Source organism: Pipistrellus hanaki, assembly GCF_964339955.1.
Source record: "Pipistrellus hanaki genome assembly, chromosome: 2".
NCBI lineage: Eukaryota > Metazoa > Chordata > Mammalia > Chiroptera > Vespertilionidae > Pipistrellus > Pipistrellus hanaki.
In genome coordinates this window covers 126,287,594-126,303,555 of record NC_140504.1, presented here as the reverse complement: position 1 = coordinate 126,303,555, position 15,962 = coordinate 126,287,594, and the positions used below count along the sequence as shown (strand labels likewise).

Sequence of the window (15,962 nt, the reverse complement as noted above, 5' to 3'; positions counted from 1 at the left end):
TATTTTGTTATCATATAAGACAAGTACTTTGTGAATAAGATAAAGGCAACCATATGCATTTGGTGTCTAAGTCATGAAACAGAGAGAAGAGCAACAAGGAAGTCATTTCTCCCTCTCTTAGGTCTTGTATACACTGCATGTGGCTTATTTCTCCCATTTTTCCTAAAGACTTGTTGAGTGACTTGCCCAAGACCTCATAGTTAATGAGATGTTGGAACAAAGGCTCTGTCCCTCAGCAGAATTGGGCTGGCCCCAAGACCTCAGAGATAGTGCAATTTCAGTCACTCCTCTGCTGCACTTTCTAAAAGGTCTGCCCATCCCTTAGCACCATGGACAGAAATACTGGGAATCCTTGGCTGGTACAATCTTTCTGAAGATCGAGACCAACTCCCTGATGAACAATACAGAGCCAAGTATAGTGGGAATGAAAATGAGTTTAACAAGTGAAACTCCTTGTAGAGTCACTGCTTTATGTGGGTTTTGAGTCCTTAGAATCAAGATATTTTTTCTATATATACATTTCAGTTGCATAAAATAAATTGCAAAAATCAAATCATGAAGACTGTAGCTATGGAGAAGCTTGAGAACTTGATTCCATGATCCACTTTTAAGACTAGTTTTCATTCTTTTTGCCTTTAAGACATAGTAGGAAGGTGGTGCTTAATTTGGTCTTTAAGCTGCAATGACACTAGTAAAGAATATTTCTGGAATAAAAAGTCTACGTAACCAAATTCTCTTAACATACAGTTTAAGACAATTAAGTCCTCTCTTTTCTTTTTGAAGACAATAACTTGATAAACTTTCAGTCTCCTTTTATGTGTTAAGAAATATTTTCTCCATACTCTGTTTTCTTTTTTCTGGAATTAGTTGTCTCTGCTGCTTTAGCCCTTCTCCCCACCCTAGCCCCACCCCCAGTGCAAAACTATGTACTTATCTCTATTTGAACTTAACATCTTGGGGTTTTTGTACACTCTGCAGTTTTACTAAAGGTCATTATAATCCTTTACGACTAATTTTTTATCTTTGTGAGTTTGGCAAATGTACACCTGTTTCTACATGTTTGATTTGTTATTGAATATTTCATTTGTTTTACATGTTATAGGATGACAGGCCTTTTCCTCAGTCTCCAGAAGAAATAACTTCAGGCATAAAAAGGGCCCCAAATTTGATTTATCTCAAAACAACAACTATCTCTTTAGTAAGGATACCTGTGCTTGGGGGAGTTATGTTTCTTTGCTTAAGTTAAAAGAAAATTTGGGAGATGCAAACACTTGCAATTCAGTTTTGAATCTAACCAAGTCAAGTGAAGAATCTAGAAAATACTGCCAAAGGCTACTGACCCAGACATTTATTCCCAATCTTTGTTCCTTTACAAACAATCCCCCAACCCTGGAGAAAGAACACTCTACTCCACACATTGGTTAGCAGTGCCACTTAATTTAGAATTCAGCTAAAGATAAGATGGCAAGAGATCAGTGTTGCCAAAAAATGTTTTGCAGATTTCTGGAACTTTATCACTGATATTTGATATCCACCTTTAATTAATAGCCAAGGAATTAAGACCACTGATGCTTTTAAATAATTTATATCCAAGTTATTTTTAAAACTAAAAAGTGCTGAAGAATATTAAGCTAGTTTGAGGAATTTAGCATCTAATGAGATGGAAAAGAAAATATTACAGTAAAATTCAGTGGATGAAATTTATGTTGATTTGTGAACTACCATCTGCTCTATCAGTGGGGTGTGGTTCTCCTCCCCCTCCTCCCCACCCTCTCTCTCTGCCCCTTTCTACTCCTCTCATCCCCTCCAAGTGTCGCTCTGAACAGTATGGTTGATTTTTGGTTCCAGGAGATTTCCATTCATCTGGCAGTGTCCAAGATTGTTGCTCAACATTGGCATTCCCAGTTCTTGGGACAATGGCTGGCACATAGAGGGTGCTAGATGAATGTTGAATGAAAGTCATATTTTAAAAGAGGAAAGAAATATTTGCAATGTCACCAAATGTTTGGAAGGTTAATTAGAAAGGATTTGATAGTAATGACATTTGTTTTTATTTGAATGTAATATACTCATATTGTTTTCCACAAAATATAAAAGAATCATTCATTGGGGAGAGAGACTGGGGAGTTGATAACACCCACTTTTGCATATTTACCAATCTTTGTATACAGAATTCTAAAGCTATTTGACAAAGGGGATTTCTGTTTAAATCTTATCTTCCTCACCTTCTAGCCAAATCCTCTCTCCATGCTTTCCCAAGCCCCTGGGAAGGTAATACTAGTGCTTCACAACCTTCCAGGATTCAGTATAGTGCTGAGCATGCGTGTTGAGATTGTGTTCTTAGCCCTTTCCTTCTGGCGCCTTATTTTACTGCCCTCTCTGCCATAAAATAGCTCAGAAATCTTTCACAAATCCCCTTGCCGTTTGTGTGCACTGTCTCTTCCCAAGGTGAGGATTGTAAGAACGAGTAGAGCAGCAGCTCCTCCCTTGCTGTTCCTCTTCCTCTCTCCTCTTATTAGAGAAGGGACAACGTCCAGCTGAAGACCAATCACAAGTAACTAATTCAAGTCCGCTGCACTTTGGTCCAACCTTTATCTTAAACCAGGGAAACAAAAGTTTTTAATTAGCATGGCGTGAGCATAAAAGAAATAAATCTTCACATTAGGAGTTAATGGGTTTGTGTTCACAAATTTCTGAGCACAAGGTGCCTGTGTCCATAACTGGTGGCAAGATTTAGCCAAACTCAAAAGAAAAGAAAAACAACACTAAGCATGAATGCCTGTAGTAGTAAAGTATTAAAAACCTATCTGAACAGTACGGCTGCTCTAAGGAGCTAATGGCTGACTTCTGCTTCACTTCTGTAGGACTCTGAGGAGGAGGACAGTGACCTGGAAGCTCTTAACAGGAAGCTGGCAGGCTCACAGCCTTATGTACCAGTGGAGTTTGCTGACTTCAGTGTTTACAATGCCAGCTTGGAAAACAGAGAGTGTTTTTCTTCTAAAGTGGATTTGACGAACTCCAGGGTCTTGGAGAAAGAAGTATCCCGTAGCCCTACCACCAGCAGTATTACCAGTGGCTACTTTTCCCACAGTGCCTCCAATGCCACCCTGTCCGACCTGGTGGTCCCCTCTAGTGACAGCTCAGATCAGCTAGCCCTTCCGACGAAAGACACAGACTCCAGTGAGCATTCTGGACCATCGCTTGGGCATGATCTCAGACCGCCCTCAAACAAAGAGTTGACAGAGCTAGAAAAAGGCTTGGTAAAGGATAAGGTCATTATGGTGCCACTCAAGGAAAACAGTGCCTTAGCCAAAGGGAGCCCATCGTCCCAAAGTATCCCTGAGAAAAACTCCAAAATGCCCTGTAGGACTGGCTCATGTTCAGAACAAGATGCCTGCTCCAGCAAGAATGGCCACGCCACCCGGGAGTTCTGTCCCGGGGAGGTGACCGTGGAGCACACCACAAACGTCCTCGAGGACCACTCTTTCACAGAGTTCATGGGAGCGTCAGATGGGAATGATTTCGATGCCCTGACAGATTCTGCTGCTGGAGAGATTGCAAGTAGGAAGAACCTTCCAAATAAAATGGACAATGAGAGTGTCTCAGATGAGCCCCGGGACCCTGGCCAGCCGCATTCCTTGGCAGAGAATGACCAGGTAATAAATTCTGGAGGCATTCCTTTGGGTCCTATGCTGTAAGTGACACACCTGATTGTGCACCAACCCCCAGAGGCCCTTCACCTGGGTGGCTTAGTCAGAGAGATTCTCTTTGACATTTCTGACAGGGAAGAAGGGCCCCCCTGGAGAGCAAGTTCACGTGTTGCTCAGCGTCTGTGTGTGGGGAGAAGTTTGCTTGCATAATTTCAGAGTAGAACTAGGAAATATATAGGAGCAGTGGCTTTTTCAGCTGGCATGTGGGGTTTTTTGAAGGAAGCATTCATATGGATAAGGGTCAGTCAGCCTCATTCATTTTCTTAGATGTTTAATTCTGGTAATGTCTGCCATATTTCATCAAATTAGTGATTTCTTGGCTTATTAGATACACCATTATTTTATATAGCATTAAGAAGAAATGCTTCCAATTAAACTGCATCATATCAGAAGTTGTAAAACCCAATCCAGTTTCAGAGATGTTAAATGTTGGGGAAAATAACATGCATCGTAGAATTGCTGAAATGCAATCACTTAGGTGCTGCCCATAGGGTAAAAGGTGCTTTGGGGAAGTACAGGTGAATTGCTTGAGCAACTGAAGTTTGGAACCTCTCTCCCCAACTTAAGAAGAATAATAAAGTTACTCATAACTGCAGTTACAAACCAAACACTTGTTGCATCAAAAGTCTTCAACATCCTCTACATTGACCTTCAAGCAGAATCTGCATTGCTGGCCTACCTCAGCGTTCCAGCCCCTCTTCCAAGAAGGGCTTGGACAAGAAGCCCAGGAGCAGTGCTTCTGAACCTACACTCCCGCGGGGGTGCTGGGAGAGGGCGCCTCTTAAACACTCAGATTCCCAGGAGCCACTGCCCCCCACACCTAAGATATTCCTTTCGTTGGGATGGGTCCTAGAGGATAAGTTTTCACAAACCCCTCCACTGAAGAACTAACAGCAGGGGTCTGAGGGCTGCGCTGGGAGACACCGCCCATAGGAGAGGGAAGAGGGACACTGCCCAGCAAACGGGAAGCATGCCTCGTGTTTTGCTTTTGAAAGTCTCCTGAACTGTGTCCCTGCCAGATACTTGGTTTAAAGGTGGAATTCAGGAAAATATTTGTTGTATGAGGGTGATATAGGATTATGGTGATTTTTTTTTTCCTTTCATTGCTCTACTATTTTTGTAAGTTGCTTTGACATTGTAACAGTTTGAGAACTTTTTAAGTACTAAAGTTTGACTTTTGTTCTTACCTGAATATGACTTAGTGTGTGGGCCCAGAAACAACAATTTTTTACTTTTAACTTTGGGTCTTGCTTTCCATTACCTTTCCTGGAAGCTTCACCTTGGGGCCAGGTTTCTCCCTGGTATACTGTAAATTTTAGAACTGGATTTCATCATAAACCAAATCCTGAGGGCCCCTTTAGGAAGAGCCCCTTGTGTGGGTGGGTGTGTCTGGCTGAGGGTGGTCCCTGTGGGTGGGGAGGGCAGGTGGGAACTGGAGCTTGAACTCACTAGCCTCTGAATTCCAGGGGAGCACGACCTCCACTACGCGGTGAAAGACAGCAAGCACTTCCTCCGCAGGCCCCAGCATCTTCGTCCGGAGTCTCCCTCAAAGCACCAGCCTCATCTTTAACATATGCTGCACCCAGCGACCTCACACCAGCAGGGGAAGCCATGCACCACCTGGGCCACCACCTGTCCCCTCCCGAGCGAGGGGCAGCAGCAGTGCTTTGCCACCTGGGTGAACCGACAGCTTCTGCTTCTTCCAAAAGGCCAGAACACCGAAAATCCCGGATTAACTAAGTGGCAGTATTTTTGTTTGCACTTACTACACACCGCACTGTGTAGAAACCTCCACGGAGTCAAACAGACTTATTCTTGTACAATTTTAATCAGTTCTCACTGTAGAATCTGGAGTCAATATTCTTAATGTGGGGTGTTTTTTTTTTTATAAATAATATATATTATGTATATGAAATGTATCTATTGTATGTCTGTTCTGGGACAGACAGAACTGCACACTAGAATGCAGATAAAATGGTTTGTAGAAATCATAAGGTACTGGACTTTGTTACAAAGCACCTTGGGCGACCTCGTATACACGAGCAGGTGAGAGACCTTTCATTGCCTGAGAATGAGGTTGCAGATCCCTCTGCAGAAAAGGTTACAGAATGCCGTTCTTTATAACCAAAGAACTTCTATACGACCGACTGATTTTGCTGTCCACTCTTGTTTTCTGTGTACATATATGTTCGACTGCAAGTTTGGTGCCATATTCCCCTTGGCTACCAGGCCACGCGCCGCCGTCCTGTCCTGTTTCATAAGCACACTGAAGACTCCCACCGCCGCGTTCTTCGGTCTTCCACCTGGCCTGCCACCTGCTGACTTGACGTTGTATTATAGCCGTTGGCAGTGACTGGGGCTCTGCCTCCAGCGTTTCTCATACCTTGGCCCAGCCCAGCAAGACAGGCAGAGTGCGGAAAGCAGTATTACTGTAGAAACACAAGGGCATACCAAGAGTTGGATTGGGGTGGGGGCGGGGTGTGGATTTTTGTCTCTCCGTGGTTTTGTTTGATTGGTAGGGTTCATTGTGGTATGGTTTTTACTGTTGCTATTGTACTTAATTCTGGAAAATGCTGAAGAGTTGGAATGAGCTGTAAAGTGCACAGGTACTCGCTTCACCGTGTTTGCAGGAGATGACTGAATACCGATGGCCCTGCTGTCCCTGTCTCCACGTGGAAAACCCTCCTGTTCATGGAGACATGGAGAGGCTCGTGTGTGCAGAAGGTCTTACAAAGGTGCCCTGTGTGCCTGTGCTGAAGATGCCTGTGCAGCTGGCCTGGAGGACAGAGTCTGTGTGTGTGAGAGCGAGGGATGGTGCACAGCCCTCTGCACCTTCATTCCTTAAGTTCTTAGCATCAGTAAGATATTGGAGACTTTAATGAAAAGCTGCTGTTCATGATTTTTGTGTATAGTGAGCTGACTGTAGTATTTTACTATTGTCTGTTTTGGAAAAGAAAAGCTGTAATTTATATCCCCTTTCAACTTGATCGTATTTAATTGGTACAGATTGTGTGTGTGTGTGTGTTTTAGAATACAGACGGTCTAATTCAGGTTTTAAAATAGCAGTCGTTTGTCTTTAATACTCTGCCATTAGTTTCAAATCTGATGGTTCACATTTGTGTGTCTCCTGTCCCTGCATCTCAAATAATAATAGTCACAGCCAATATCTATTGAGGGTTTACTGTGTCCCAGGCACTGTTCCCAACATATATACGATATTTATTATCTCCTTTAATCCTCACAGCAGTAGATGCCATAAGTACTGTTGTACTGTGTGTTTGACAAATGGAAAAGGTTAGTGACTGGGAGAGGGATTCTTCTCGCGCTTCCGTCAGTTCCTCCGATCCGTGTTCTGTCTGGTGATGTATCATGGAGGGCCAGGCAGGACTGTGGTGAGTGTCAAAGTCCCAGACTGACCAGCATTGGTGGGGCATCTGCAGCGGAAAGGACAGGATGTGTTATTCATGGTCATGGTGCTTAAACAAATTTTTAGAGCACGTGGCAGTGCCTGCCATCCATGAAATAGTAGTTAAAGTAGCTTAATATGAAAGACTTACCTAAAAAATGCTATTATAGGATCTTTTCAGAAAAATCTCAGTTGTTTACAAATAGCCTTTCTGAAATATCAAGAATTAAATCTAACTTTTGGACAGAAGTGTCTTATATAGACTGCCAAGAAAAAGTAGAGGGGAAAAGCCTAAAACTTCTTTGGATTTTACAAAATAGAGGTGGGGTAAACAGCAGCTATATAATGTTTAAGTAAACTATGACAAATACAAATACAGTTCTGGACACATTACCATTCCCTTTATTAGTGTGAGGTCAATGGCATTGTCATTTGTCATTATGATATGGGAGAGTGAACTGGTTTTAAGATAGTTTATTGGATAATTAAGTATAAGCATGTGTTTAACAGTTAATTTCCAAAGTACATTATTTCCATTGTCATCCCATTTATTTATAGTTATTTGGACACATTTTATTGTAATAAAAATAAAGCCTTGTGTTTCTAGGGAACCCCCTAAAATGAAAACTAGCTTCATAAAAATACCTTTAGGGTTAGGTAAGGGCAAGAGGCTATCTTCTATTAAATTATCCTGCGCTAGCCAATACTTTTTTATTATTATTACAATATTCAAGCGTTAGAGCTATATTGGAAAAAACAACTAATTACATGATGAAGCTTTATTTTTTTTTAAATATATTTTATTGATTTTTTTACAGAGAGGAAGGGAGAAGGATAGAGAGCCAGAAACATTGATTAGCTGCCTCCTGCACATCCCCTACTGGGGATGTGCCCGCAACCAATGTACATGCCCCTGACCGGAATCGAACCTGGGACCCCTCAGTCCACAGACCGACGCTCTATCCACTGAGCCAAATCGGCTTTGGCGAAGCTTTATTTTTAAAAGGAAAGCTTTCTGTTCATATAATTAAAAAGTCTCAAAAGAAGATGTACTTGAATCAGTTCTTGCTATCTCCTTTTTTGGACCAAGAGCTAAAAACAGAAAAGGATGTTCCCAAATGCAATCACGTAGAGAGCTTTTTGTATTCAGCTTCGAACTTGTTATAGTCACAAGTCTCTGAAGTGTGAAGCCTACCTCCTAAATTTAAAAATGACAACAAAAAGTCAGTCAGTCATAGTGTTCAGACTTTTTCCTAACTTAGGTGAAAGGCAGTGTCCAGCAGTGTCCCACCAGACATCTGGGGGTTGCTACAACACCCAGGCAGTGGGAGACCAGGACCAAAGAGAACTCCAGGAAAATCCTGGGGCATGGGCTCTTCTTTTTTTTTTTTTTTTTTTTCTTTTTCTTTTTTCTTTTTTACAGAGGAAATGAGAGGGATAGAGAGCTAGAAACATCGATGAGAGAGAATCATCAATCAACTGTCTCCTGAATCATCAATCCAACTGTCTCTAGCTCTACTGGGGATGTGCCTGCAACCAAGGTTCATGCCCTTGACCAGAATTGAACCTGGGGCCCTTTAGTGCACAGGCGGACGCTCTATCCACTGAGCCAAACCTGTTAGGGCCAGGCTCTGCTCTTTAACTTGTCATGAACTGATGCTGACAGTAATGAAGACAAAATCCTACAGTCTAAATTAACCTGCTTGTCATTTGTTTCTAACCCCTTAAGATGTGGGAGAGATAATTGCAGATTTGAGTGCCACGAGTTAAGTTGAAATAAAAGGCAGTCATTATTTTTCAGGTGTCCCAGGACACACACACACACCTCTGTGCATTCTTAGGAAAACAAGTTATTTTCCCTTCTATAGGCTCACTGGGCGCCTCTGTTACTGCACGGAGTTCTTAGAAGATTGCAGCTCCGGCCAGTGCTCCGGGTGCCTCGGCCACTGTAACCTGAGCCCAGTGGGCAGCATCCACCGCCTTGGAGCCTACTGCAGGTTTTCCCAGCACCAGAGTGTCCTGAAAAAGGAACTCTAAAATCCTTATGGGACCCTATTCATGGAGACAGTGACACGCTCATTCATAGAACAATGAGCGTCTTGTAAGAAAAAGGTACGTTTTGAAATTGGAGACTCCGGAAAGAAGAAAAGATTAACTTGAAGGGAGAAAAAATGCCTAGTTTGGTTTTTTTAGCACAAACCAACTTGACCCTTTCTCAATACATATCTAAAGCACTTGTAACTTTGGGCTTTAAAACTGGAAAACATTGGTGTTTGTAACAAGTTTCAACAGTTATTTTGGACCTTCATCTAAATACCTGCCTGAACCCAATCACTTAAAGATGTTCTTAGGAGAAACCAAGATGGCGGCATAGGGTAGACACCCGAATGCAGCCTACAAAACAAATTTGAATTTAGAACTGGAAAACAGGGGAGGCATTGCCCTGAAGCACCAGATAGCTAGCTGAGAGGAGGCTCTACCATCTGGGAAGGAGAGAGAAGGCACGCTGAACCTCAGGAACTGTGAAGGTACGGAGAACTGTGTGCGCGAAAAAGCGCTGGCTTACTCCTGGCGCTGGGAGAGGAAGGGCCGGACCAAGATTGCTGCCGGCTTACTCCCGGCGCGCGGAGAGGGCGGACAGCTAACACGCGGCTGGCTTTCTTGTTTGAGAAGAAAACATAATCAGCCTATCGGTTTGATAGACGGCCCCAGTCAGGGAGAGGCCAGACTGTCAGGCAGCGGGCAGAGATCTCTCAGAGGTGTGTGAAGCCAGAGGCCATTACTGCGGGACTTGGGGAGGAGCCAAAGGGAAAACAAAGTTTGCACCAACCCGAGACTCCGCCCCATCTGTGGCTGAACACAGAAGCTCTCCCAGCGGCTGGCTTTCTCTAAGGAGGGTCTGGCCAGAAGCCAAAGTTTGTCTGTGCCTTTACCAAAGAGGTGCGCATGCCTGCAACCAATCTTCCGAAACTCTCCACGAACAGGACTTTTCTAAGGCGAGACTGACAGGGAACCAAAGATTGTCTGTGCCACCACGAGACCCCGCCCTATCCAAGCGGTGTACAGAAGCCCTCCTAGCTGAGACACCGCTGATCTCTCACAGCCAATTGGCTTGGAGATCAACACTTCCCAGTGATACCAACAATAAGCAAGGCTTAACAACAAGGGCTACACCAAGTCTGTCCACTGCAGGTAACTGGGAAGGCTGTGCTACTGGGCTCTACCAGAACACCTAGGACACAAAGCTATTCCATCAAATCAGGGAAAAACAACTAAAATGCAGACAAAAGGAAGGAGATGGAGGAAAAGAAAAGATTGGACATTGAGTTCAAAACTACAGTTATACGGTTATTCAACAATATCCTAAAAAGCTGATAAAATAAACGAGACCTATGAGGATATGAAAAGGGATCAACTAGAAATAAAGAAAACATTGTCTGAAATAAAAAATATTACACAGAGTCCTAAGAACAGACTGGAAGATCACAAGAATCAAGACAAAGATTTAGAACACACAGAGCCAGAGGATACTCCTCTGCAGAAGCGAGAAGATAAAGAGAATCCAGAAAGTTGAAGATAGTGTAAGAAACCTCTGGGACAATTTCAAGTGAACCAACATCAGAATTATGGGGATTCCAGAAGAAGAGAGAGAGCAAGATACGAAAAGAATATTGGAAGAAATGGTGACAGAAAACTTCCCCCACCTGGGGAAAGAAATAGACTTACAAGTCCAGGAAGCCCGCAGAACCCCAAACAAAAGGAATCCAAGGAGGAGCACACCAAGACACATCATAATTAAAATTTCAAGAGCAAAAGACAGAGAATATTAAAAGCAGCAAGAGCAAAGCAGGTAGTTAGCTATAAAGGAGCACCCATACGATTGTCAGCTGATTTCTCAACAGAAACCATGCAGGCCAGACAGGAATGGCAAGAAATATTCAAGGTGATGAATAGCAAGAACCTACTGCCAAAAATACTCTACCCAGCAAAGCTAACACTCAGAATTGAAGGCCAGATAAAGAGCTTCACAAATTAAAAAAAAAGCTAAAAGAGTTTATCACCGCCAAACCAGAATTATATGAATTGCTGAAGGGGGCTATTTTGGAAGAGGAAGAAGATAAAGATAAAAATTATGAACAACAAATACGTAACTCTCAACAAGTGAATCTAAAAACCAAGGGAATTAAAAAATCTGATGAACAACATTAACTGGTGAATATAATAGAATCAGAGGTATGGAAGGGGAGTGGACTGACGATTATCGGGGAAAAGGGGAGTGGGGGTGCGGGAAGAGACTGAACAAAAACTGTGCACCTATGGATGAGGACAATGGGGGATGGGGAAAGGACAGAGGGTGGGGTGGGAACCTGGTGGAGGGGAGCAATTGAGGGGGGGTGGGAAGAGGAACACATTTGTAATAATCTGAATAAGAAAGATTTATTTTTTTAAAAAAACTTTATAAAATTGAGATTTAGTACTTTTCTCTAAAAAAAAAAAAAAAAAGTTCTTAGGTTTCTTTATTATTGTTTCATAGTCTAGCATGAGTTTGGGGGAATTGCAAGCAGAGCAGATGTATTTTTCTTTTACTAAAATTTTTGGGAAAGTACATATGAGCCAAAACCTACATGTGACTCACCCATCTTGAATCAGCATAATCTTTACCTAGTGTGTGGTCAACCACATGTAAGCCAAGCTACTTGCAAACCCCAGTGGTAAGATACTTAGCCGCAGCAAGTGCCTAGAACAATGATTCCCAGAAAGAAGGATATAAGATCTTACCTCAGTATCACGTGCACCCAAGGATGTCTTAATGATATGAAATGCCAGTTTACCAAAATTATTTTCTAGTCCTTTTATCTGTAGTGGGAAAGCTAATTACTAATCTATTGCTGCAAAATAAATTACCCTTAAACTCAGTAGCTTGAAACAGCTAAAAACACAATCTTGCAATTTCTGTGGGTCCAGAATTCAGGAGTAGCACTTCTAATTGCTCATAAGGTCACAGTCAAGAGGTCAGCTGGAACCCTGGCCGGTGTGGCTCAGTTGGTTGAACATTGTTCAGTGCACTCAGAGGTCCTGGGTTTGATTCCAGGCCAGGGCACATGCCCAGGCTCTGGGCTCGATCCACAGTAGGGGGCATGCAGGAGGTGGCCAATGATGTTTCTTCCTCTCCCTCTCTCTAAAATCAATAAAAAACATTAAAAAAAAAAAAGAAAGAAAGAAAAGAGGTCAGCTGGAGCTGCAGTGCCTAGAACTGGGGAAACCAGCTTCCACCTCCTGACACTGTTGCTTCCTGGCCGTGGACTCCTCCCCACACCACTGAGTGTGCTCACGGCATGCTGCTGCTTTCCCTGAGTGAGGGGTCCAGAGAGAGCAGGCAGACGCCACAATACAATGACTTTTATGACCTGGTCTCAAGTCACATTTGGTTCCCTCCACCACATTCAGTTCTTTAGAAATGAGTTACTGGTCCAGCTCCCTCCTTCCCGCAAGGAAAGGGAATTAGCTCTTCCTTTTGAGAAGAGGAAAGGCTAAGAGTATGTAGACATTTAAAACCATCATAACTACCCTGTTTCCCCAAAAATAAGACAGTGTCTTATGTTAACTTTTTCTCCCAAAGTTGAGCTAGGTCTTATTTTCAGGGGATGTCTTATCCATGCGCTAGGTATTATTTTCGGAGGATGTCTTATTTTCGGGGAAACACGGTAGTTAACACTTATACAGTCAAGACCATGGGCCAAAGCAAGCCAACTGGAACCTTTGAGTGAATACAGAAATCCAACTCTTACTTATACACTAGGGTGAAAAGGAAAAGCCACACTTCCCTGGAAGGAGGAGAAGATACTAATTAAAAGGTGAACTAGGATGATTGAATGTGTGAGTTTGGGCTGATAATGAAATAGCACTAATATTCCTAGTAGAGGCAAATGATGAGAAACCTAATTTTGCTTCTTGTTATAGTTGCATTATTGGGTTCCAGGGCCAGAGGAATAGGAACTGAGACAGGGAAGTTAAAACAAGGCCAAACAGTGTGGGGACTTTGCAGCCAGCTTGTAACTAACCAGCCATTATCTTCCCCAGCAAAGGACACAGAGCTCATAATTCAAACAAATAAACATACAAGCAAACAAACAACACTCCCTAATGAGAGAATGCAGAAAGGGAAGGGAAAGGGGGGAAAGGAAAAAACGGGCAGTTTCATTCCCTAAACAGAGAAGTCAGCGGTCTCAGGGTCTGCCAAGACACAATTACCAGGTGCTTATCATGATTTCCGGGAAGGCCACAACAAAGGAAAAAATTAGGGGGAACCTTTAGAATTAATATGTACCAAAATGTTCAGCAGAGGAATTTTGAAACCTATAGATTGTGTGTGTGTGTGTGTGTGTGTGTGTGTGTGTGTGTGTGTGTGTATGTACATATAACACCTCAGACCCGCACCCAACTTGCTCTTCAGATTAGCCGAGAGCCCATCTGTGCTTCATAAGCCAGATGGATAGGTTTGCTTGCTTTGCTTTTCCAACAAAGGTTCATGCTTAATTGCTTTCCTAAATTGGCTTTTCACAGCACAGTCATTTCTATGAAAAGACAAGGATGGAGGCTGGGGACAGCCCTCTCCCACTAGCTCGGGGGGCTGTCCTGTCTGTGACACTCCTCTGGTGTTGGTGAGAGGTGCCTATAACAGCTATATTTTCACATTTGATTCTTTTCAGATTTGTTTCATTAGAGGCAAAAGCACATAAATATATTGGATGGCTTTGCTCAAAAAAAGGAATTGAATCTTAGAAATTCAAACACACTTTGCAAGCAATAGTAGTGATTGGCTTTAGGCATAAACTGCCAATAAGAATTTGTGAATGAAGTTTTTTTTTGTTTTGTTTTTGTTTTGTTTTGTTTTTTTGCTAAAGAGATTGACAAAGGTAAGATTGTTTTGTTATTAAAATGTTATATAGATCCAATTGTTTGGAAATAAGCAAAAAAGGCCCAAGACTCTTAAAGTTTGTAAAATGAAACTTTAAATCCAAAACAGAATAACTGGAAAAAGAGAACTAAAATAAAAGGATTTTTAAAAGAATAGTTTAAAAAGGAAAACAGGCTACTGACAAAAATAGGCTAACAAGAAAGGTTGCAAGTACGTACAAAAGGATAGTTTCTAGATAGTTTCTTCCTGCTTAAAATTCAACTCTTGCCGGAACCGGTTTGGCTCAGTGGATAGAGCGTCAGCCTGCGCACTGAGGGGTCCCGGGTTGGATTCCTGTTAAGGGCATGTACCTTGGTTGCGGGCACATCCCCGGTGGGGGGTGTGCAAGAGGCAGCTGATAGATGTTTCTCTCTCATCAATGTTTCTGGCTTTCTATCCCTCTCTCTCTTCCTCTCTATGAAAACTTAATAAAATATATTTTTAAATAAAATAAAATAAAATTCAACTCAGGTAAATAGCCATCCAAACTCAGCATATCTCTCTCTCTCCCTCCCCCCTCCCCCCCTCTCTCCTCATCTCGTCCCCACCTTGGTCTGTCCTTTGTCCCTCTGGCCTCCCAGGATGGGTCTGAAAAACACCATTAGTTGTCCTTTAGCCAAGGTCCATGCCTATAATCTTGTGTCCTCTGCTGCCTCCTGCTGATCCCTCGTTGAGGAGCAGCTTTTCTTGTTTAATTTTTTAACACAAACTTTTGACTCAGCTTCACCCACCACTGCTGTCAGTAATGGTCTGTCCACTGGGGAAGCTTTCGGCAGGACAGCGGCTTCCAGGAAGCTTAGCAAACTCCCACTGCTGACCAAGTTCCCCCTGGCAGCCTCCCACTGGTAATTGTGAAGCCCAGCTCTGCCTGCCTCTGGCTCTCAGCTCTGGGCAGCGGTGCCATGGCACTCCTATAACATGCTCATGCATGGCAAATCTGGGCAATACTCTTAATGCTTAGCTCTCTTCTGCACCATACATGAGGTTTTCCAGGAACTCTTCCATGCCCCAAGAAGGACCAGCTGAATGCTTTCTGGAGCCCATCTCTCTCCCTCCATTCTACCAAAGCAAGGCTGATAGGGTACCAACTGGGAGAAGCAGAGCACCAGCCTAGGCACCCTCAAATTCTCTCTCAAGCTGCCTTCGCTTTTAAGTGAATGTCTTACTTGTCACCCTAGACCAGGACATGGAGAATGGTCTTTTCTATGGACTGGAAGCATCCTCATGACAGCCTGAACCTCTGAATCTGTGTTTCTTCTTTCATCCCCTTCCCTAATTCCTCCCTTCCTCTTTCCTTCCTGTCTCAGGAGCCATCTTTATATTATAGAGCCATGCTCTCCACATTTTGGCTTATTACAAAATTTCAAGCTTTGCTATGAACAGATAGAATTAAGGGAACTGTTCTCATTCAGCAAAACATGGCTGAGTTTACTTATTGCTTTGATGAGGTCTGAAGCTAAGCTGTGCTCAAGACAGTACCTAAGAAGGCATGCCAGTGATGCAAAGAGGAGAACCAGAGGTTGCATGATTTGTAAGCAGGAAAGATACTCAGTGAGTTACAGCTAATATCTCCATTGCTTTGTTATTTATTAAGTGTAAAGGCTTTATTTTCTTTGTTTCCTGAAATAATTTCAACAACCTAGTTGGGTAGGTGCTGACATTACACCTATTGTGTAGTTGGGCAAACTGAGTCCTAAGAGAGGTTAAGGATTTGTTAGGATTACAAAAAAACAGAAAATGATAGAGCTGATTAAGGCAGTCTTCAAATCCAGTAAGACTGTCTTAATCAGATTCTGTCCATCTCAAACTCTTGTTCGAAGAACTACACAATGGTTGCCACTAGTTATAATTGATTCTTATTTTTTTTGGATTTCCAGGAGAGAATGCA

General features: G+C 42.7%; 1 protein-coding gene and 1 long non-coding RNA gene across 12 annotated transcripts in view; one reads left to right on the top strand and one right to left on the bottom strand.

The window, feature by feature from the left end:
* Positions 1-5,439, top strand: part of KIF13A (kinesin family member 13A) — a 203,350-nt gene extending 197,911 nt beyond the window's left edge. For all 10 annotated transcript variants that reach the window (XM_084872710.1, XM_084872705.1, XM_084872704.1 and 7 more), the window contains 2 exons: positions 2,865-3,656; positions 5,177-5,439. In XM_084872710.1, the coding sequence (XP_084728836.1) occupies positions 2,865-3,656; positions 5,177-5,203 (819 nt within the window). In that variant the 3' untranslated portion in view covers positions 5,204-5,439. The remainder of the gene's footprint in view (positions 1-2,864; positions 3,657-5,176) is intronic.
* A 145-nt stretch (positions 5,440-5,584) lies between these two features.
* On the bottom strand, positions 5,585-13,985 carry LOC311616853. Of its 2 annotated transcripts, none has more exons than XR_014794002.1 (2): positions 12,022-13,985; positions 5,585-7,144 (listed from the first exon to the last, which is right to left on the bottom strand). It is a non-coding gene; the product is annotated as an uncharacterized lncRNA (long non-coding RNA). The 2 variants fall into 2 exon arrangements; XR_014794003.1 differs by lacking the exon at positions 12,022-13,985 and adding an exon at positions 8,942-11,415.
* Between the last annotated feature and the right edge of the window lie 1,977 nt (positions 13,986-15,962).